Source organism: Phocoena sinus, chromosome 11, assembly GCF_008692025.1.
Source record: "Phocoena sinus isolate mPhoSin1 chromosome 11, mPhoSin1.pri, whole genome shotgun sequence".
Taxonomy (NCBI): Eukaryota; Metazoa; Chordata; class Mammalia; order Artiodactyla; family Phocoenidae; genus Phocoena; species Phocoena sinus.
The window spans coordinates 48,504,118-48,525,980 of record NC_045773.1 but is presented as its reverse complement, the minus strand read 5'-3'; the positions used below and the strand labels follow the sequence as shown (position 1 = coordinate 48,525,980).

Here is a 21,863-nt window from a genome sequence, read left to right as displayed (position 1 = left end):
TAGGAGCCCTGAAGCCGCAGAAAGCAGGTACCTCAGTTGAGGAGGTGATTATTAGTGACTGGTATAGTGGAGAGGTAAAGACCATTGGATTTAGTTAGGGAGGCTCATTAATGACTTAAGGAAAGCAGCGTGTAAGGAAGTTGAAATTTCACTGTTTGGTGATCAACTAGGTCAACCTTTTCATTTGAGGAGGCCTCTGATTTTGACTATTGATCACTTTCATGTATTGGGAGGAGGAAGGTTCCATTGATTATCTATTTAGTATATAACAATTCAGTTTTAGATCAAGTGAATATAAGATAGCACAAACAGTAAGATGTCTTAAAGTAGGATAAAATTTTACCTTTATCTTAAGTAACTAATTTTTTTAATCCTCTTTACATAATGATCAATTCAGCAGTGATTACAGATCTATAAGTATACTTTTGCTTCTTGGATTTTCATATTCTTTAAGGAACAGAATTATTTGTTGGGGTAAGTACTAATGTTTTAAATGCTGATTATTCTTTAATTATTGTTGCTGATAACTTACCTTGAGAGTAATGCAAATCTGGATTGATCAGTTTTTAAACTTTGAAAATTTCAGGTTTGTATTTTTTGTTTTATACTGAAAACTGCTTATGAATCCTTTACATTTTAGGAGCTCCAAATGGACCAGCAAGCAAAAAAACATCTCCAAGAGGAGTTCGATGCATCTTTAGAGGAAAAAGATCAGTATATCAGTGTCCTTCAGACTCAGGTAAAAAAAGAAGTGTGGAATTTTTGGATAAAGAAAAATAAAGCGGTTTTGATGGGATATCTGTTAGGTTCCAGATGTTTAAAAAATGGACTTTAAAAATATTTATTTATTTATTTAGCTGCATCGAGTCTTAGTTGCGGCGTATGGGATCTTCATTGCAGCACGCAGGATCTTTCGTCGTGACGTGCGAGCTTCTCTCTAGTTGGGCTCGTTGGCTCCAGAGCTTGTGGGCTTAGTTGCCCTGCGGCATGTGGGATCTTAGTTCCCTTACCAGGGATCGAACCCGCGTCCCCTGCATTAGAAGGCAGATTCTTAACCACTGGACCACCAGGGAAGTCACAAAATGGCCGATTTTTAAAACTCTTTGCTTTTCCTCAATTAATTTTAAGGATAATTTTTGATTTATTGTATTTTCTGGCTACGATATCATTGAAAATAGCAAATATCAAAATCAGCAGCATTGGGAGTAAATTTTTTATTTTGATTTCCCCCCCTCTCCCATTATAGCAAAAAGGGTATCTTTTACTCTGTTCCTTCTCTGTTTCAAGGAAAGCACTACTGCCAAAGTTTCTCTTGGTTTTTTTCTAATGAAGGACATTTTTTCTTTTAGGTTTCTTTGCTGAAACAGCGGTTACGAAATGGCCCGATGAATGCTGATTTACCAAAACCACTCTCGCAGATGGAACCAGAGGCTGAAGGCGTCACTAAAGGGAACACAGATGGTGATGTAGAGCCAGTAGGTAAGCTTCAGCTTGTCAGAAGGTTAGGTTAAAAACTAGAGGAGGATGGTGAGAGATTCTAGGACAGGAAGTAGTAGACATGGACTGAGGTAGAACTAAAGTGTCCCTGACCCTAATATTTCCAGAAAGATTCAACTGAGTCAATTTTAAAGATCTTATTGACTTAATTAGACTATTCATGAATCAGGCAGTACCCCTTCTAGCAGATAGAAAAGAGCTCCTGGGAGCTGTACAAAATGAAAGACTTTCATAAGCAGAAGGGAGTGGGACAAGGAAGTTACAGTAGCAAAAAGTAGATTGGTTGTGACAAGGTCCCTTTCCTTTAGGGGATGCAGGGGTCTGTCAGGCATGTGACCTCCCTAGTGTTGACCAGGTGATTCCTGATGCACTGGTTTCAGATTCCATTTCTGGGAGAGGCTGAAACTGTAATTAAGTCTCCGTTTGGTGATGCGAGGCTTAGCTTAAGCCTCCATTTTGGACCTGTTTTTAGCAGATGCAAGAGTTTTGATGTTTTTTTGGGCTCTTTGTTTATTGTTTTCCAGGAGAAAGTAATTGTTTTGACACTTGAAAGTTTGTGAGTAGCACCACATTTTCATTGTAATTGAAATTCATTATATTATACTGTTTTACTGATAGCAGTAGCTAGATTTCATAGAAAAACGTTAAGTCTGTTCAAGATTAAGGAATATGCTCTTTGTCATTATTTGTTTCTTTTAGTTTTTAAGTATTATTGCTTACGTATTTCTACAATCAAAGATGCCAATATTTGCCCTATTATTTGTTTTGTAATTGTAAAAGAAGGAATAGTTGAATTATGTTTTAAAATCCAATTGTAGCCCTCCCTACTCTTTGAGGCTTCCCATTTTTAATTTACTAGCTTTATCACAAAGAGATTTGTGATAAACTTTTGGTCCAGCCAGTGCTGGAGTAAGGTGTTGAGCAGCCATCTATCTGAGCAACCAACCTGTAAGGGCTCCTGAAACACCCCTGGGCTATGTCATAAATGTAAGGAGATGGAGAAAGCTGTACTTGCCAGAACTCCTCTCTGGATGAGATTAGAATACTTTGGAAGGAATATGTTAGCGATCCTTTGGGGATTGGCACTAAGACATTGGAGGCACTTGTAAAGAGCAAAAGAGGTCATCAAACTGTCTTTGAAGGAGGGTGGATTCAGTTAACATTAGTTAACTCTTGAGTGTTGTGTGCCATTTGGGTTGGGGTTGAATCACAGAAGAAGAGGTGAATGTACTACGTAGCTTCTTCAGCTGCAGATCACACAAATAGTGGCAGAGTAGAGGTTTGGAAGGGCACCCTTCTCTCCTCAATCTGGCTCAGAGTATAACAGAGTGTTGGAATGAGAATACAGTCCTGTGCACTAACGGAGTAGCTGTTCCCAGGGAGCCCTTAGATTCCTCACTGACTGCCCCTGCTTATGCTGCTTTATTAATAGTGGGAGATGGAGCTTCTGCTAAAACACTGGAAATACTTCAGCAAAGGGTTAAGCGTCAAGAGAATCTACTGCAGCGCTGTAAGGAAACCATTCGGTCGCATAAGGAACAATGTATGCTGTTAACCAGTGAAAAAGAAGCCCTGCAAGAACAACTAGATGAAAGACTTCAAGAACTAGAAAAGATGAAGGTAAAAGAGAAAATGATTGTGGTTTAACGCAGCCCTGTGATGCTAGATCCACAGGCCCCAGCGTGGCCTGCACTTCCTCTGGAAAGCCTTCCCCGTTCCTCCGTAGACAGCATGGAAAGGGCCCCTGAGTGCCCTGGGCTTCATAGCATTTACCATCCTTTTGACACATCCTGTGTTCTCTTCTCCTATTAGACTTGTAGGAGTATTCAAATTAGAGAAAATGTTTAGAGTTCTCATATGAGGAGAAGCTTTATTAGAGATGGAAATGAATTTTTAAAATTTTTTTAGGAGCTTCATATGGCTGAGAAGACTAAACTTATCACTCAGTTGCGTGATGCAAAGAACTTAATTGAACAGCTTGAACAAGATAAGGTAAAACAACAAAACTTATGATACTAAAATTTGTCAAGGGGCACCCCAGTTCATTTTTAGAAGCAAATTGGAAGCATGCGGACTTCTGCTTTCCAAAATTATTACAGCTGCTTCCATGAAAAATCTTTTTGTTTTAACTTCTAGATTTATAGAACCATTAGCATTAGTTTTGTATCATGTGAAGCTGAATCTGTGATTTCTTGATCCCAGTCAGCATTTTGATTTATAGATTAGAATACTGTTGCAAAAGAAATTTGTTTACAGAACATAACTACTTTTTAGAGAAAAGTTAAATTATTTACAGTTAAGGCATTACTAAATGTGAATGATAGAAGTATTGTCTTTCAGATATAATGGAAACAGATTAATCTCACAGATAAATTGCCTAAAAAGTAAAGAAATGGTAATGTATATGTTAGCGTAAACAGAAATTTCTTCAAATAAACTTTAGAATGTATAGGTGAGATTGGCAGTTTAGAGTTGGAACAGCAACTTTAGCTACGGCAGCAAAGACAGCTAAAAAATTCACGGGCAAAACAGTTTTGACCAAAGCCTTTCAGCACCGGGTTCTTGGGTCCGTTTTTTAAAAGTAGCTTCCAGTTAGTTCCACATCATCCACCGTGTTCTTTAATATGGTACTTTATAGCTGCAGTATTTTAAGTGGCCATGTAATTAAGAACATGTTAGAGCTGTTCTGCTATTGAAATGTATTGGCAGTTTTTTCATCCTATTCATTTTGCTGGATTCTATTCCATAAACTTCATGAAGGCCCTCTTTAAAAAAAAAAAAAAAAACTTTTTATTATGAAAAACTTAAAACATTTACAAAAGTATAAAGATTAATAAAAGGAATTCCTGTGAACCCATCACCCAACTTCAACAGTTACCATCTCCTGGCTAATTTTGTCTCATCTGTACATTCCCAGCCCCCAGTACCCTCATCCCAGGATTGTTTTAGAGCAAATCTAAGAAATCTTATCATTTCTTCCATAAGTATTTTAATGGATATTTAAAATAAAGGTCTTTTTTTTAATAAAAATATAACCACATTATCATGATCACATCTAAAAATTTAATAGCAATTCCTTAGTACAGTCAACTACCTAGACAGTTTCAGATTTTCCCTTTTGTCCCATACATTTCTTTCCCATTTTTATGAATTAGGATCCAAATGAGGTTCTTTCATTACAGTCGGTTGATGTGACTCTTAAGACTTCTTTTAATCTATAGATTCCACCTCTCTCTCTCTCTCTCTCTCTTTTCCATTGTGCTTTGGTTTTTGAAGAAACTGAAGGCCCACGATTTTCTTTTGGAATTTTGTATAATAATGCCCCACTTACCTGGTTTTTAATCTGTTCATTAATATTAGCCATCTGGAAGAGTCATACCCTAAAGCAAGGGTTGACAAACCCTGGAAGTAAGGTAATACTCTGCTTAATATCATAAAATAGCTGTCACAGAGTCTTATGTTTCAAGAGACAAGTTGAACCACCCATTTTTTGTTAGTTGCAAATGACTGATTTAATATATACTATTTGATTATATTTTCCCCCTAGCGACCTTCATTTCTTGTGTAGATTATCCAGAGAGTGGGAAGACAGTAGCAATTAGCAAATAGGAGGAATGCCTCACTGACAGTAATAAGGAGTGGTGTTGGGACCAGAGACTGTCACAAGAGGAAAGAGAAAAACCAGGTAGCTCTGTACCGCAGTCTTGGTCCATCCAGTGTGGCAGCAGTAACCTTATACTCTCAGCAGCCTCTGGGACTTTCCCCATGTTACAGCGCAGTTCAATAATAGTAGTTCATGATTGGTTCTGAGCCAAGTACTAAAGGTCATATTTTGTTGAATATAAACTGTTTACTAAGATAGGGAAAATTATAGTAAACATTTATAGAAAGATTATAAAATCTTTTAACTAAAATGTGTTGTCAATAATTAAAATATTAAAGTTATTATTAAAATAATTTTTTATATTAAGAATACCCTGATATGCCAGGTAACTGAAGTTATTGTAGTATATAGTGTAGTATATACACAGGACACAGACTAAATACTAAATATACTAAATACTAAAAACTAAATACTAAAATAATTCGTATGCTGTACTTAGTAAGAGACATTATGTTTTCTGCCCTTTAAAGTAAGTTTGATATGTGCTATTGATAATGCAGTTTTGTTACACAAACGCTTTAGAGTCTGCACTTCTGTTTAGGGGATGGTAATAGCAGAGACAAAACGTCAGATGCATGAAACCCTGGAAATCAAAGAAGAAGAAATTGCCCAACTTCGTAGTCGCATCAAGCAGATGACTAGCCAGGGAGAGGAATTACGGGAACAGAAAGAAAAATCTGAAAGAGCTGGTAAGAACTCAGGGGTTACTTGTTTTATGTTAGAAATCAAAAATCATGTAAAGTGCTTGACCAGCCAACATTTAGAAAAATTAGTTAAATATGGATAAAAATGTTTAACTGTAGAGACTCTTTATAAAGACACTGTGGACTGTTCCTCAGAAGAGGCAGAGGTTGGTAAATTATGGCCTATGGGTAAAATGCAGCCCATGCCTGGCCTGTTTATGTATAGCCCTGCAAAGCCTGAAGTATTTATTATCTGGCCTCTTATAGAAAATGTTTGCTGACCACTGCCTTAGACTATCAAAATTCAGGTTTACAACTTTGAAACTCCCCAAGTAGGCACAGCATGGTACATATTAAATAACTGCTACCTTTTGGATGCTCTAGGGTAAATAAAAAGTATAAGATGTAGTCTGCTTTTTAAGAGACTGATGGAATAATTCAGTGTTATACATAACTGCATTATGTTTTGACCCAATAAATGCTAGACTGTAAAGTGTAGAGACCAGTATTCAGCAAGGTATGATACTGAATAATGCTCGGAAAGAAAGCAGAGATGCTAGAAAGAGGGGAGAGCAGGGTGAACTGGTGCCTTCAGGTTAGTGAGGATGTGAGTTGACTTGGGCCTCAGATAATGAATAGAATGGGCCTAAACAGAGAGATGGGGGCAGCACATATTTCACATTTAAGATCATAAACGGGCCCAGTGACCATAGGGGGGTGTGTGTGTCAACTGGAAACCATTCTTGCTGAAGTGGGAAATGAAGTTGGATTGTGAAGGAACTGACTGTTAAAGTCTGTAAAAGTGAGTAGCTGAGTTTAGACTTTGGTAAACAAGGAAACCAGTAATAGGAAAGCATAATGTGATGGAAACCAGTGTTGTAGGTAGAAAAGAAATGAAGTGGAAAGTCAAACTTAAAAGCAAGGGTAGAAGTCCAGGCTTTGGGAACTGAGAGCTTTGGCCACCTTGACTAGGATGGTGGGTCTGGGAAGGAGAGGAAGAGTCAAATTTGCAGAATCTGCTATCCAGTTAACTTGGAGGGGCAGAAGAAAAGTAGGAGTCCAAGATGATGCCAGAGTTTTAAGGTTAGGAGGCCGAATGAATCAGGTGAAGTCAGAATAGGAAGTCTAAATGGGGACACTGAGGAATAGAGTGAAATGGTGAATTTGCTTAGATTCTTTGAATTTGGGCCTATCATGAGGTTTCCAGATGGAATTGACCTGTAGGAATTTGGAAATAAAAAATCAGAGCATCTTTTAGGAGTAGTTAGCCTAAGGTTGAAGCCTATGGTTCGATCTGTAGAAGAGGCTGATTTCTCTGAAAGATTGTTTTACTGGTAGTAGAAGCGGTGGTAGCCTTAGCGGCTGCTGCTGCTAATAGCCAGACTTACTTTATGCAAGGCTCTGTCATCAATGCTTTGCTCGTATTCACTTGTGTATGTATTTGTATTTAATCCTCAAAATTTCTATGACTTGGGTATTACTAATATCCTTATTTCACAAATAAGAAAGGAGACAAGAAAACCTAGGAACATAGAAGTTAAGTAACTTGCTTACGTTCACCCAGAGAGAGTAAATGTATAGTCAGGATTTGAATCCGGGCATTTTGAGTCCAGAGCCTATGCTCTTAACACAGAGGTATTGAGTTTGGCAAAGAGACATAAATGAAAACAAAAAAAGTAACCTGAGAAGTCATAGGAATTGCGGATACTTATGCTTCTGGGGGAATATAGGAGGCATTTCCAAAAGTGAGGGAGGTAGGCTGAAGATTTTTTAAAATGTCTTTTAATTTGCATGAGGATTTGATTCCCAGGATGCAGTTTCAGAAATGATTTTAGAAACCAGATTGTAAGGTTTAAGGAAAGGAATGGGTCTGGATGAGAGAGGCAGTTGGTTGTGCTCATAAATATCTCCTCATCTCCTTATAGTTGTTTTATTGACAAGTGGCTGGGAAATTTAGAAATGTGCTCCCCAAAAGCCTAAGATTTCCCTTCAGAGAGCATTAATGGGTAGAATCTCTCAGATTATAATCTCTAAAGACTTTGCTGAAGCAGCTGGAGACTCGTGAGACGCTGTTAAACAGGTTTGCTTTCCGTGAGCAGAAAACCTAATGCAGAGTCTCAGCTTCTCATGTCAAGCCTTTTCATTTTTAGGACTGCTTTTGTTGACTCTTGTAGCCAGCTGAGAGAAAATAATGCCGGTCAGGGATTACATTTCCTTTTAAAATTGAGATGCATCTTGTGAGGAGGTAGAAACCCATGAATAACAAGTAAAAAGGGGCACATGATGAAAAGGCAGACAAAATATACAGTTAATTCATATGTAGGATAAAAATTTCCCAGGCTGCTGTTCCAGTCAACTCTTTTGTAATACAGCCTTCCTTCTCTTGCTTCTCCAAAGCACAGATGTATTTTGTCTTTGTTTATTTATTTTTACAATTGAGGTATAGTTGATATACAATATTACATAAGTTTCAGGTGTACAACATAGTGATTCACAATTTTTAAAGGTTATACTCCATTTATAGTTATTACAAAACATTGGCTGTATTTCTTGTGCTGTACAATATATCTTTGTACCATATTTATTTTATGCGTGGTAGATTGTACCTCTTATGTATTTTGTCTTTAAATGTGATTTTCATAAAACTATATTTTTGTAATATTTCATAGCTTATAAGTTGAGAAACTTATCTGTTAATAATACTGTCAAAATATTTAAAGTTAATAAATACTTAAAGAGAGAATTAAGATTTACAGTTACTTAATAGATATATTTATTTTGGAAAGTCTTTGGATAACACGGTTATGAGTGCTTTTATAGATATTTTCAAAATTATATTTGTAGTCATAATTATTGAGGTTTATGATAGAAAGTTGTAACAGACTGATTCCATATTGAAGATGTTGCCCTTTAAATCTATAATGAAAGTTAGTTTTGTGCATCAGCTGAATTTCATCTAATGGCTTTCGTTGAGTCTGAACAGAATTGTTCTAATATAATGTGATTCTTAGTTCAAATATAAAATGCATTTGCCAATTGACAGAAAAGTCCCAATTTGGTACTAAAAGTGAGAAAAGGTCTTTGTAAAGGAAATAGAGTTTTCGTAAATTTTTATAAACATCATTTGGCTCTTGGAGAATTCAGTTGCTGTGTTAAATGTTTGTCTTTCTCTTTCTTAGATTTAAAATTCAAAGGCTAAAAAACACATAAGAGCTGGCCATGTGAAGGAAACACTAACATTAAAGTTTGTGGTTGTTAAGGTTTTTAGAAGTAAATGTGCCTACATAAAATAATTATCAAAGGATCTGAACTCTCCTAATGCATTTTTAATTGTAAAAAATTTAACTCATATATTTAGCAGTTCTTGACATGTGGATATTAGTAGACTAATGGCTACTTTTGGGGGCTCACTTATTCTGGAGATCAAAATGTGGCTCAAATACATTCCTCACTACTTTTCTTAGAAAACAGTCTATTGCACTGCTTCTCATAGTTTTTCTAGACAAACTGTGATGATTCTCATATGTTGGAGGACCAAGGAAATCTGAGTGTCTCTGATTTTAAAAAGAATAATACTATCATAAAATACCAAGACTATGGGAATATGGTAACATGCCTACATGATGCTGTATCAGCTTGTAGTACTTACTCTGCTCTACAGTGGAACTGGTAGGCATGTTTTCTGAAGTACAATACTATAGCACTTTTGTTAAAATTATTTCAGTGAATAAAGAAAACCAAAAATAAATATATTTGTTACAACCATTTTACTACAACTGTTGATAGTATTCCTTTCTAGGTGTTACTTAAAAACAGATGGTCATATCTTCAAGTAACCAGATTTTAAATTTGGAGAATTCTGGTGATTCAGCTTAAGTATGTGATGGTGTTTTTTTAGGTACTAGGTACTATTACTGATTGTCTAGAATATTACCTCTTCAATGCAGCACCGGTGCAGAATGTTAATGCTGCTAAAGTTCACGCTAGATCTTGGGTATTCTTTGTGTGCATGTGTGTGTATGTTTTACCTAGGATAGGAGGTAGAATAGCTGGCTAATCATTAACGTAGTGTATTACCCAAAAATTGGAAAATAGAGAAAATGAAAGCACGTTGCTGTTGTTTCAATACACTTCCAGTTAGTCTTTTCTCAATCCTTATTTTATACGATTGTAATCATAATTGTCCATATAATTTTGTATGCTCCTTTTTCTTTATTTAGCATTATATTAGGAGTAGTTTTACATGTTGCTAAAGTACTAACATTTTAATGGCTTTGTCAGAATGCATGTACATCATTAACCATCTCCCTATTGATCAGCACCTAGATTATTTTCTACTTTCACTATTCTGAATAATACTGTAACAACTTTGTAATACAGCTTATTCCATCCTTGAATTTTTTCTCTGGATAAAGTCTTCCCCATAGACTTTTAGTCTTTTTTGTTAATTACCTTTAAGAGATTTAAATAAAGCCATTACAAAAAAGAACCCATATCATAGTATTAACACCCTGTCCTTAAAATGTTCTTGCCTACAACTGTGCAAAATGAGTAAAATATTCTGCTCAGATTAGGAAAGTTTACAGAGCACACTGACTTTTGTAAAACCTGTTTCCATTTCATGTACCCTGTCTTTGCTGAAGTTCTGTGTTTTATGATTGTCTGCATTTTAAAATGTAGAGTAACTCACAACGTTCTTTGCTTTTTTACTGTCATGTTGTGTTTGTGCAGGAAATAAGTTTCTTTTTCATTTGTATAGTATAAACCTAATACACCAAAGACATTCAGTGGAACATTTATTTGAAGGACCCTTTAAAATAGAGTTTATTTTTAAATAATGTATAAGATTTATGCATATTTGTATAACACACAGAAATCACATGTGTATTTAAGTGCTTTGTTAGTTGTTGATAATTTATGTAACAGAGTTTTCTTGGAGTCTTAAGTCTCACAAAACATCTTATTTTTGTGCATCCACACATGCCAATAAGTGAATCATGGTGCCTTTCCCAAGCCTTGTATGAACAGGACTGGGGTAAGGGCTGTTTTTTCTTATCATGGGTACTTTGAATAAGCTTTACAAAGAAAATTCCATGTTTCTCAGGCAAAAGAGTATGAATTAAAGTTGAATTTAAGTATGCCATGTTAGGTGAGTAGTATGTACACATTTTGGCACTGAATGAACACCTGATGGAAAATTTTATTATTTTAAATGGAATTAGATTTTAATTTAAGTTTTTTATTTCATAGTCGTGTATTTGTAGGTGCTTGATACATTTCTACAATAGTAGCTGTACATACAAACCTTTAGAAAGTCATTGTCAGCCTGCACTTATTTATGTCCCTGGCAATGTCACTGTTACTGGAAAGCACCAGCAACTAGAGGAACACATTTCTTTGCTACAGAATCATATTTTCCATTTAATTAAATTTACTTAGCTTTAGCCTAATATTTTTCAAGATCATCCTGATGTTTTCAAAGTATTTGATAGTAAATTTGCATGGTTAATGTAAGGAGTGCATGAAATTTGGATAGATCTGTAAAAATTTTAAAGGTCAAAGCATAGTTAATCCTTAGAGTGAATCCTGTTATGTATTTTGGGAAGTGGCTTGAAAAGTAGATTTCCATTGCACATGCGATATTAAATTTCTGAAGGCCCCAACTATTAAATTTCTGAAGGCCCCAAGTATTGCAATATCTGGTTTATGCCACTAGGTGGTAGCATTATTTTATTTTCATTTATGTAAACTCTAGACCAGTGGTTTTCAAACTTTTTAATCACAGGGATCTCCTTACACTCTTAAAGCTTACTGAGGTTTCCAAAGAGTATTTGTTTGTGTGGGTTGTACGGATTGATATTTATTATATTAGAAATTAAAACTAAGAAATTTTTTAAAAGTTCATTTTAAAATAACAATTATAAACCTATTACATGTAAGTATTGAATACTTTTATGAAAATTACCCATATTTCCCAAAACACAATTTAGTGTGAAGAATGGCATTGTTTTACATTTTTGCTTATCTTATTGTTTGGCTTAATAGAAGATAGCTGTATTTTCACGCCTGTTTCTACATTCAATCTGTTGTGATAGGGTCACAGAAAGGGTCTCATGACCCTAGGATTTGTGGACCACACTTTGAAAACTGCTGCTCTAGACTTTTGCTTTTGTTCACAAAAGACACTTGATGATTGGATGGGAATTCTGATAAATCTTTGTGTTGTTTTTTTCTGTTAATTTGCATTTCATTCATTTCATAGTACTAGCTGTGTTTTTTTGGTTTTATATCACATGCATTTTAGCAGCTTTTTTGCTGGGATAAAGAAATAAGCACTGGCTTACTTATTCATTCTTGATGTTATTAATCAGCTTCTTAGTTAATCTACAGGTGGCAGCCTTTCCACATTTCTGCCTCTTTGCTTCTTCCCCTGCAGGGGGAGTAGAGTGGGTCTTGTTATTTTTACAGTAAAGTGTCCCCTGGGACAGTGCAACAAAACAGTAACGCTGCCTAGAATCTCAGAATTCCGGCATTTGTTATTTATTATGATTGGTTAGGACATTGAGAATGAGGAGGGGGAAAGACAGTGAAGTGGTAAAAGCAAATGCCACATTCTTCCTAGCTTAGCCTGAGAATTAGTTCTTTTATACACCTCCCCCCACCACCACCCCCCACCCGGCCTGCCTTATTACTTCAACTGTCTTTTTGTGAAATATTTTCTTTATATCACCCAATGCCTAACATATGCTTGGCAGATGTCAAACATCTAATAAATATATGATGAATGAATGGTTGGATTATTGAGCTGTAGATTGCCAACGTTTCTCATGTAACTCATATAGTGAGCATTTGTCCATTTTCATAATTCCCATGGATGTGAGTAAACCTCATCTGAAGGGGAAAGTGATGAGCCAGCAATAAAAGGTCTGCCCTGTGTTTTTTCTTAACTGATAGAGGACCATTCTTAAGGTGCATTCAATTTTTTCTAGAAATATTTTCAAAGTTTTTTTTTTTTTTTTAAAGCAAAAATTGCCTGAGATACATTGAATTTTGCTTTGGAAGAACACAACGTGTTCTTGCAACATTTGGCGGCAGTTCGTGCTTAGCCTTCCTGTTGGTGTGTGCTGTGACCATGGTTTCTCTGTGCACTCTTGCATGTTGGCAGAAGACTTGTCAGCTGGGGCTGATGCACGCTTTCTTTCTCCCCACTCACTTATCCTGTGTTGGTAATTGGAAGACAAATTATGTAGACATTCAGAACATACTTCTTTAGTACTCAACATTAAAATCCTAGCATAGTTTCATTTTGGAAAGAGTGGGGAATTCACTTGAGAATATTATAGGCTAAGGACACCACTTTACTACGTCTGGTGGTTGCAAGATCAGAAGGTGAGATGTTTCTGGTTAGTAAGTAAGCTCTCAGTATATCCTCCTTCAACATTGAAATGGGACTCGTTGGACGCAGACTTCCTGTAAGGAAGTGGCTTCATTTGTGGTAGAGTGTAGAGTGGGTTTGAAATAAGTTTTCTGTATGTGGATATAGAAATGTGTTTTATTGCCTCTTTAAAATTTTATTTTATTTTGGGGGGACTTAACATTTTCATAAAGCAAGATGGAGGTGGAAAGCAGTGAGTTTTTGTATGTCTGTCAGAGGTATAATAACATGCTGCATTTTGTTGAGAGTTAGAAGCCATCAGTAATTGATTGGTTCAGAAATTCTGGTTTAGTAAGGTATATTATTGCTCAGCTGAGCTTGATCAATGTCAGCATTCTTGGTTTTAAAAAATAATGCAAGGTAAGGATTGTTCCTTAAATCCTGTATATTTAAGTTGATTTATCATCTGAAGGCAAAGTTGGATGACTCAGTTGTTACATTTGAATGAGGACATCTCAAAGGTGTCTTTTTAGGTATAAAATTATATGGTTCTCTGACAAGGTGGCAGAAGGTAGGAAGAAAGGATTAAATTTAGATGAAAAGAACTTTGGAACCAGATCTGTCCTACCTTAATTATTATATGATGGATAATCAAGTGACTTAGGAAAGCTATTTTGGACGATTAAACACTAAAATTAGAATATAATATAGGAGAATATACTAAAATTTACTGAGTATGGTTAGAAAAGTTAACTATTGGAAAATTATATCCAAATAGGAACTTTGTGGCATAGATTTTTTTGTTATTTGAGAAAGTGAGAGCACTACATCTATTTTTATACTATATCGGATTCTGGAATTTAAAGAAAACAATGAAAATTCACTTGGTATTGACTGTGTACAGTTTTGTTTTATTTTGCTTAATTGACAGAAGTTTTTCATTTAAAACTGTCTTGCTGGAAGAATATCAAAACTATTTTCAGGTTCTCTAGAGCCTGATTTAAGATATTTCTGTGAAGTGCTTAGAAGTGCTAATGTAAGTGCAATCTTACATGCCAAATATTAGCAGTAAGGAAAAGATTGTGATGACATCTAATAAGCATTTTAAAATATCGTCATTCCATTTTTCCATGTTTTTCTCTCCCAGATTTAAACCTTCAGCTCAAACTAAGCAGTAAGCACTCTGCTACAGAATTTCTTTCCCGTAATTGATCAGTTTACTCCACTTGTTTTTGAGAAACTAGGAAACTAATTTCTTATTCCTAGCAAGAGGAGCTTCTTCATGCTCGACACCAGAATTTATAGGAAAAGAGTATCTAACTAAAACAAGAGCATTTCCCTTTAAATACTTTATTTACCAACATATTTATGTCTAAGGATTATCATCTTGGTGTTTGTAGGCAAATATCAATAAAGTTGGAGTAGGAATCTTTAAAAATAATTTCAGCTAATTAATATGCCTTTGAAATTTAGACCTTATTTGAACTATAGTTTTATACTTTGTGCATATAAAATGAATAAATTGGGTAGATTTTTTTAATATCAAAAACATGGTTGCCAGAGAAGTGTTTTTGTTTTTTGTTTTTTAACGTAGTGAGCAAAATAAGTTGTGTTTCTTGGTTGTTACCAGAATTCAGCTTTTCTCTTGCCTTTTTCTGTACCTACTACAGTTCATCATTAAGAAAATGCTTTAGAATACGTGTTTGCTTCAGGTATGCAATTCCTTTGCCCAAACCACTGTCTGTTAAGTCAAGTTGTGGTTAATAAAGGGGCTTTTAAATGAGATATCATAGGTTGAAGTTCCACATTTCTTATACCACTGGGAGTGAAAATACTACACATGTCAATGAACTGTCACCTCTGGATATATGTTTCTTAAAAGGATTAAAACCCATCTTGAAATTTGATGTTTTATTTATAGTTCGTCTCTTTGGTAAAGGGAAGTCTGGTGTCTTCTAGTCTATGAGGACTAAAGGAAATAGTCTAGGATGATAATAGCCGTAGGATTTTCACAGGCTACTATTCTGTCAGTAGAGAGAGAAAGAAGGGGAGAGAGAGGGAAAGTGTATGTTTGCACACATATGCAGTGCACACAAACATATATACACACACACATATACATAAACACACACATATATATTTTGGTGTCAAGTTACCCAGCTCTTGCACCCATCATATATGACTTTGTTTGATACTAGATGAGCTGTCCTTAAAGATCTTACTACTCTAGCCTAGATGATTGTTTATTAAGGGCCTGAATTCTTACTTATTTCACCCAAGAACTCCCTGCTGGTAGTGCCTTTTTATACACGTTGAATCAGGTAAAGATTTCTTTCTAGTTAACTACACTAATTCGAAACTTACACAGTAGTAGGTTTCATATCAAAATACATTGTTTAAATATGTGATTCAGACAGTACATATTAAAAAAAAACCCTGCTGTTATCATATGGTTAAGAGGTTTTTAAAAATAAGATTAGTCAAAGAATAATTTTTTCATTCTTAAAAATGTCCTAGTGAGTATATAATAGTATTACCTAATTATTGGTAATAATTAGATAATTATTAGATAATTGATAACAATTAGATAAGAACTGCATCACAAACAAAAAAGCAATTGGAATTATATACTACAGAAGTAGGTACAAGTCTTCATTTCTTTGAATTTGCTTTCCATAAGGACACTTGTGGGGAGAGTGGGCAATCTTTAGTAATTTAATATTTTTTCTAATATTTTTTCTAACTTCTGAGCTTAAGTTCATATAAGCAATCTTAAGATCTGAATCCAGAACTCAATGACAAATTGCTTTCAGTGACTGGACATTTCTGTGGCTTTTAACTACTGAAATATCTCTTGGCTTAAAACAGTGATGAGTTTTTTAACCTCTTCTGCTACTGCTGCTCTTAGTTCCCATAAATTGAATGTAAAACACTTTAGCTCAATGATAGTATTTCTTGAGATACTTGTTTTCTGCTGTTTTCATTGTAGCTTTTGAGGAACTTGAAAAAGCCTTGAGTACAGCCCAAAAAACAGAAGAAGCACGGAGAAAAATGAAAGCAGAAATGGAAGAGCAAATAAAAGCCATTGAAAAAACAAGTGAGGAGGAGCGTAACAGACTTCAACAAGAATTAGGCCACGTGAAACAGGAGGTTGTTCATGTAATGAAAGTAAGAATAATTCTGGATTGAAAGGGGCTACGGCAGTGTTGAAACTTAAGTCTTAGGCTTTTCCTACATCTTTGATAGTAAAGAAGAGTTAATTTGTATTTTGTTTGAGACCTTGATCATTTCGTGATGTTTAGATTATAAGAAAAAAGCACTTTGATAGAGAAATGAATGTGTACCTTTTTGGCTATACTTCCCAGAGATAGTCTCTGCATATAATTTCTCTCTTATGTTTTCTAATCCTCTCTTTAATTAATTAACTAAGTTATTTACTTGGCTACATTGGGTCTTACTTGCAGCACATGGGATCTTCATTGTGGCATGTGGGATCTTCTGTCGTGGTGCGCAGACTTCTCTCTAGTTGCGGTGCGCGAGCGTGCAGGCTCAGTAGTCGCGGCACGTGAGCTTAGTTGCCCCGCGGCATATGGGATCTTAGTTCCCTTTCCAGGGATCAAACCCACGTCCCCTGCATTGGAAGGTGGATTCTTAACCACTGGACCGCTGCGGGAGTCTCTTTATTTATTTATTTTTTAAACACAAAAGATGGCATGTTATTTTTACTGATCTGTATTTTGCTTTTCCACTTAATAATCTGTCTTGGAGGTTGTTCTTTATTATTGAGTTGATAATGATGCCTCATTTGTTTTAAAGACTGCTCAGGACTTCATTGTATGAATAGCTCACAATTTAATCAGTCTTCTGCTGATGGATATTTAGGCTTTCAGTTTTTACTGTTGGAAATTGTGAATATCCTTATCGTATTTGCTCACATCTGTGTTTCTTTAGAATAGATTCCTAGAAGTGGAATCTAGGAAAAAATTACATGTATTTATAATTATTGGATAGTTGCTACAAGCTCAATGGAGGACAGTTTATACTTATGAGCAATGTATTAGAATATGTTCCCCCCCTCACAAAGATGGTATTACCTGAATTTTTTTATCTTTCCAAGCTAAGTTAAAATAATGACATCAGGGCTTCCCTGGTGGCGCAGTGGCTGAGAGTCCGCCTGCCAATGCAGGGGACGCAAGTTCGTGCCCCAGTCCGGGAAGATACCACATGCCGCGGAGCGGCTGGGCTCGTGAGCCATGGCCGCTGAGCCTGCGCATCCGGAGCCTGTGCTCTGCAACGGGAGAGGCCACAACAGGGAGAAGCCCGCGTACCACAAAAAAAAAAAAAAAATAATAATAATGACATCATTGCAGTTTTTAAAAAAAAATAAATTTATTTATTTGTTTATTTATTCTTGGCTGCATTGGGTCTTCATTGCTGCGCGCGGGCTTTTCTCAAGTTGTGTCGAGCAGGGGCTACTCTTCATTGCGGTGCGCGTGGGCTTCTCACTGCAGTGGCTTCTCTTGTTGTGGAGTGTGGGCTCTAGGCACGTGGGCTTCAGCAGTTGTAGCACGTGGGCTCAGTAGTTGTGGCTCACGGGCTCTAGAGCGCAGGCTCAGTAGTTGTGGCGCATGGGCTTAGTTGCTCTGCGGCATGTGGAATCTTCCTGGACCAGGGCTCGAACCCATGTCCCCTGCATTGGAAGGCGGATTCTTAACCACTGCGCCACCAGGGAGTCCTGTAGTTTTAACATGCATGTCTCTTACCAGTACGACAAACATGTTTTTGTATGTTTACAGGAATTTATAGTTTTCCTTTTTGAGTCGCCCGATCAGATCCTTGATTCATTTTCCTCTTGGGCTGTTGGTCTTTTTGTGATTTGTAGAAGCTTTTTACCTATAGTAAGAATTAGCCATTGGATATAAGGTGCGTTTATCCAAATAATTTTCTCAGTTTGTTATTTGTTGTCTTTGTTTATGATTTGCTTTTGTTTTGGGGTTTTTTTTGGCTATGCAGAAAGTTTTCTTTTCCTTAAATGCTCTCTGGATTTTGTTCTGCTTTAAAAACACATTCTCAGTTGAGATGAAAAATTTTTTTTTATTTTTCTCATCTAACACTTTTTTTTTTCTCTTTTGTATCCTTTGACCAACATCTTCCCATTTCCCCATCCCCAGACCTGGTAGCTTTGCCTTCCATCACACCAAGTTTTTTTAAAATTTATTTATTTTATTTTATTTGTGTTTGGCTGTGTTGGGTCTTCGTTGCTGTTCACGGGCTTTTCTCCAGTTGAGGTGAGCGGGGGCTACTCTTTGTTGTGGTGCGCAGGCCTCTCACTATGGTGGCTTCTCTTGTTGCAGAGCATGGGCTCTAGGTGTGCGGGCTTCCGTACTTGTGGCTCACGGGCTCTAGAGCCCAGGGTCAGTAGTTGTGGTACACGGGCTTAGTTGCTCCGCGGCATGTGGGATCTTCCCGGACCAGGGCTTGAACCCGTGTCCCCTGCATTGGCAGGCAGATTCTTAACTACTGCGCCACCAGGGGAGCCCTCTCATCTAACGCTTTTATGTTTTCATTTTTTATGGTTAAATCTTTGATCCAACTGAAATTTATTTAGTTTGAGGAGTGAGGTAGGGATCCAACTTAAATTTTTTCCAAATGACTACCTAGTAGCCTTCAAATCATTTCTTTAATAGCCCATGTTTTCCCTTCTGACATGCCATACTACCTTTATTACATACTAAATTATTGTAGTGCTACGTATGGGCCTTCTGGATTCTCTGTGCTGTTCTGCTGCTTTGTCTGACTATGTGCTGGTATTACACTAATACCAGTTTTATAATATGTTTTAGTTTTATAATGTTCTACTATTTGGTAGCCTCTCCTTGTTATTCTTATTTTTCAGAAGAGATCAGCTATTCTTGCATGTTTATTTTGTCCAGTGGGCCTTCCCTCATTTTGTTTTATTTGATTATATTAAATATTTGAATTTATTTAGGGTGATTTGACATTTTTATAAGATTGAGTCCTCCTATTCAAGAAAGAACAAGGTCAATACTTTTTTTTTTTAAATAAATAAATTAATTTATTTTTGGCTGTGTTGGGTCTTTGTTCCTGTGCAAGGGCTTTCTCTAGCTGTGGCAAGCGGGGGGCCACTCTTCATCGCGGTGCGCGGGCCTCTCACTATCGCGGCCTCTCTTGTTGTGGAGCACAGGCTCCAGACGCGCAGGCTCAGTAGTTGTGGCTCACGGGCCTAGTTGCTCTGCGGCATGTGGGATCTTCCCAGACCAGAGCTCAAACCCGTGTCCCCTGCATTAGCAGGCAGATTCTCAACCACTGCGCCACCAGGGAAGCCCAATACTTTTTAATAAGTAGTAGTACATGCCTGGAAAGCTAGGCATAAATAGATGGGTGTAGCCAGAACACCTTGACCATGGTGGAGTGCCCTCTCTGAGAGCATCCTTATTCCTCCTACTGTGCTCCCCTATCCTGATTGGTGGGGAACATCTTTGTTTGATGTGGAATTGGAGCTTCAACCCCATAGGACTGACCATTGCAGCTGCAGCTCTCTTTGTTTTAAATGAGGAGCAACACTTTATTGGTTTATCTTTTAACTCTCAAGAGTTTGGTGACTTTTGATTTATGTGGGAAATATGTTCCAATTTTTCCTCTTAAGAAGCTATTAACTTGATTATAATAAAGTATCATTTAGTTGTAGAGTTACATATTTTATTCTGGGTGTCTCACTTTAACTATTTGGTTGTGTTTCAGAAATCCTCAGAACAAATTGCAAAATTACAGAAGCTTCATGAAGAGGAGCTGGCCAGCAAAGAGCAGGAACTGACTAAGAAGTTTCAGGCCCAAGAAAGGGAATTTCAGGAGCAAATGAAAGTAGCTCTTGTAAGTACCTATTTTGTTTTGGCCACATTATAAAGTTGTCAGCCCCTCACCCCTGCCTTCCAGCTTGAGGTCACGCTACTGGCAGCCTTAACATTTGAGTATGCAGAGAGGGTTGGCCGTAGGCAGGAATGAAGCTGTGAGAGCTTGTTAATTTAATATTATCTGAAAATTAAATTTTCTCATCTAACAAGCTTTCATTAATCAGTTTGTTTATCATTCCTCTCACCCTGGCTGTAGGCTGTGATTAGGGAGAAGTAAAGGGGAACATAGGGTAACTGAAGCAGCGACTGTGTAACTTAGGAAGAATGTCTAAAAACTCACCAGACTGAATATATCAGAGCTTAAGGTTCAGAGAGTTTGCCTGAATGCATTTTAAAGAAGACAAAATGAAAATAACCAAGTAGTTTTCATTTTAAGTAGAATAATTTCAGTAATTTTCAATCCATATGATGTTTAAAAAGATAAAGTAAAATGAGAAAACTGACTGAACTAACTAAAACAATAACCAGAAAAGCAAAGATAGAAAGATTTGTTGGAATAGTATAATTTGGAAGTTTAAAGCAAAAAATTTTTTCTCTTGAACTGTGAAGTATTAATGCTGAAAATGTAGTTTACTGTTTTTATATGAAGCTATTATCCATGAGATAATATGTGTAATTAAAAAATACTTTTAGTATGAAAGGATGAAAAATAGTTTTTATAATTTTAATCTTTTTTTTTTTTGGCTGCATCGGGTCTTAGTTGTGGCACACGGGATCTTTGTTGAGACATGCGGCCTTCTCTCTAGTTGTGCCGTGTGGGTTTTCTCTCTCTGGTTTTGGTGCGTGGGCTCCAACGCGTGTGGGCTGTGTAGTTGGCGGCACACGGGCTCTCTCGTTGTAGCGCGCAGGCTCAGTAGTTGTGGCATGTGGGCTTAGTTGCCCCCAGCATGTGGGATCTTAATTCCCCGACCAGGGATCAAACCTGAGTCCCCTGCATTGGAAGGCAGATTCTTTACTACTGGCCCACCAGGGAAGTCCCTTTAATCTCCTTTCTTTTACACATTTTTTTTCACTCTCAGCTGGACCTGGGGCTCTGAGGATTTCCAGCAGCTGTGATCCTTGAACTGAGTCAGGGAGTTCTCTAATCTCTGTGGGGCCAACAGGCACATGGTTTGACAGTGCTGTTGGCTGAGGTTAGTGGTTTAGTCCGTGGTTGTGAAATGTACACCTGTACGGGTACATATTTGTATTCTTTGTTGGTCCAAAAAGGATTTAAAGTTGTTTACAAGAGTACTTAAAAACTATAACACGATAGCATACCTTTAAAATAGGGACAAGGAAATAAAGGAACAAAGCGAGACATTAAGGACCTAAATGAAGCTGGGAATGATGCTAAAAATTCAAGTCATAAAGACCTGCTGTGGGTTTTCATGCTGGAGTAATTGGGGGCACTGAGCCTTGAACATTGGCCTTGTTAATACTGTGTTCGGGAACTGATATATTCAGACATATTCCCACTGGCGAGCACAGGACACAGACACACGTAAAACACGTATGTGCACATGCTCTCGCCCCCTTCCACTCCCCTTCCTACCTAGTTTCTCAAAGGAGTTAGCTTGGAGTTGAGAATCAAAATTCTTCAGACTATTAAAATTTCTTCTTTTATATTTATGGACGTAGATAGAGATGCATTTAACATATAGTTTACATTAAACAATATAACATTTTTAAGTGATGTTTTTAAATTGATGTTATAGAAACTAATATTTTCT

General features: G+C 36.7%; 1 protein-coding gene across 5 annotated transcripts in view; it reads left to right on the top strand.

The window, feature by feature from the left end:
* Positions 1 to 21,863, top strand: part of GOLGA4 (golgin A4) — a 106,121-nt gene that overhangs the window by 47,320 nt on the left and 36,938 nt on the right. For 2 of the 5 annotated variants that reach the window (XM_032647634.1, XM_032647635.1), the window contains 7 exons: positions 641 to 739; positions 1,350 to 1,479; positions 2,930 to 3,117; positions 3,406 to 3,489; positions 5,703 to 5,850; positions 16,209 to 16,387; positions 19,982 to 20,110. In XM_032647634.1, the coding sequence (XP_032503525.1) occupies positions 641 to 739; positions 1,350 to 1,479; positions 2,930 to 3,117; positions 3,406 to 3,489; positions 5,703 to 5,850; positions 16,209 to 16,387; positions 19,982 to 20,110 (957 nt within the window). The remainder of the gene's footprint in view (positions 1 to 640; positions 740 to 1,349; positions 1,480 to 2,929; positions 3,118 to 3,405; positions 3,490 to 5,702; positions 5,851 to 16,208; positions 16,388 to 19,981; positions 20,111 to 21,863) is intronic. The other 3 variants (XM_032647636.1, XM_032647633.1, XM_032647637.1) reach the window with 2 other exon arrangements.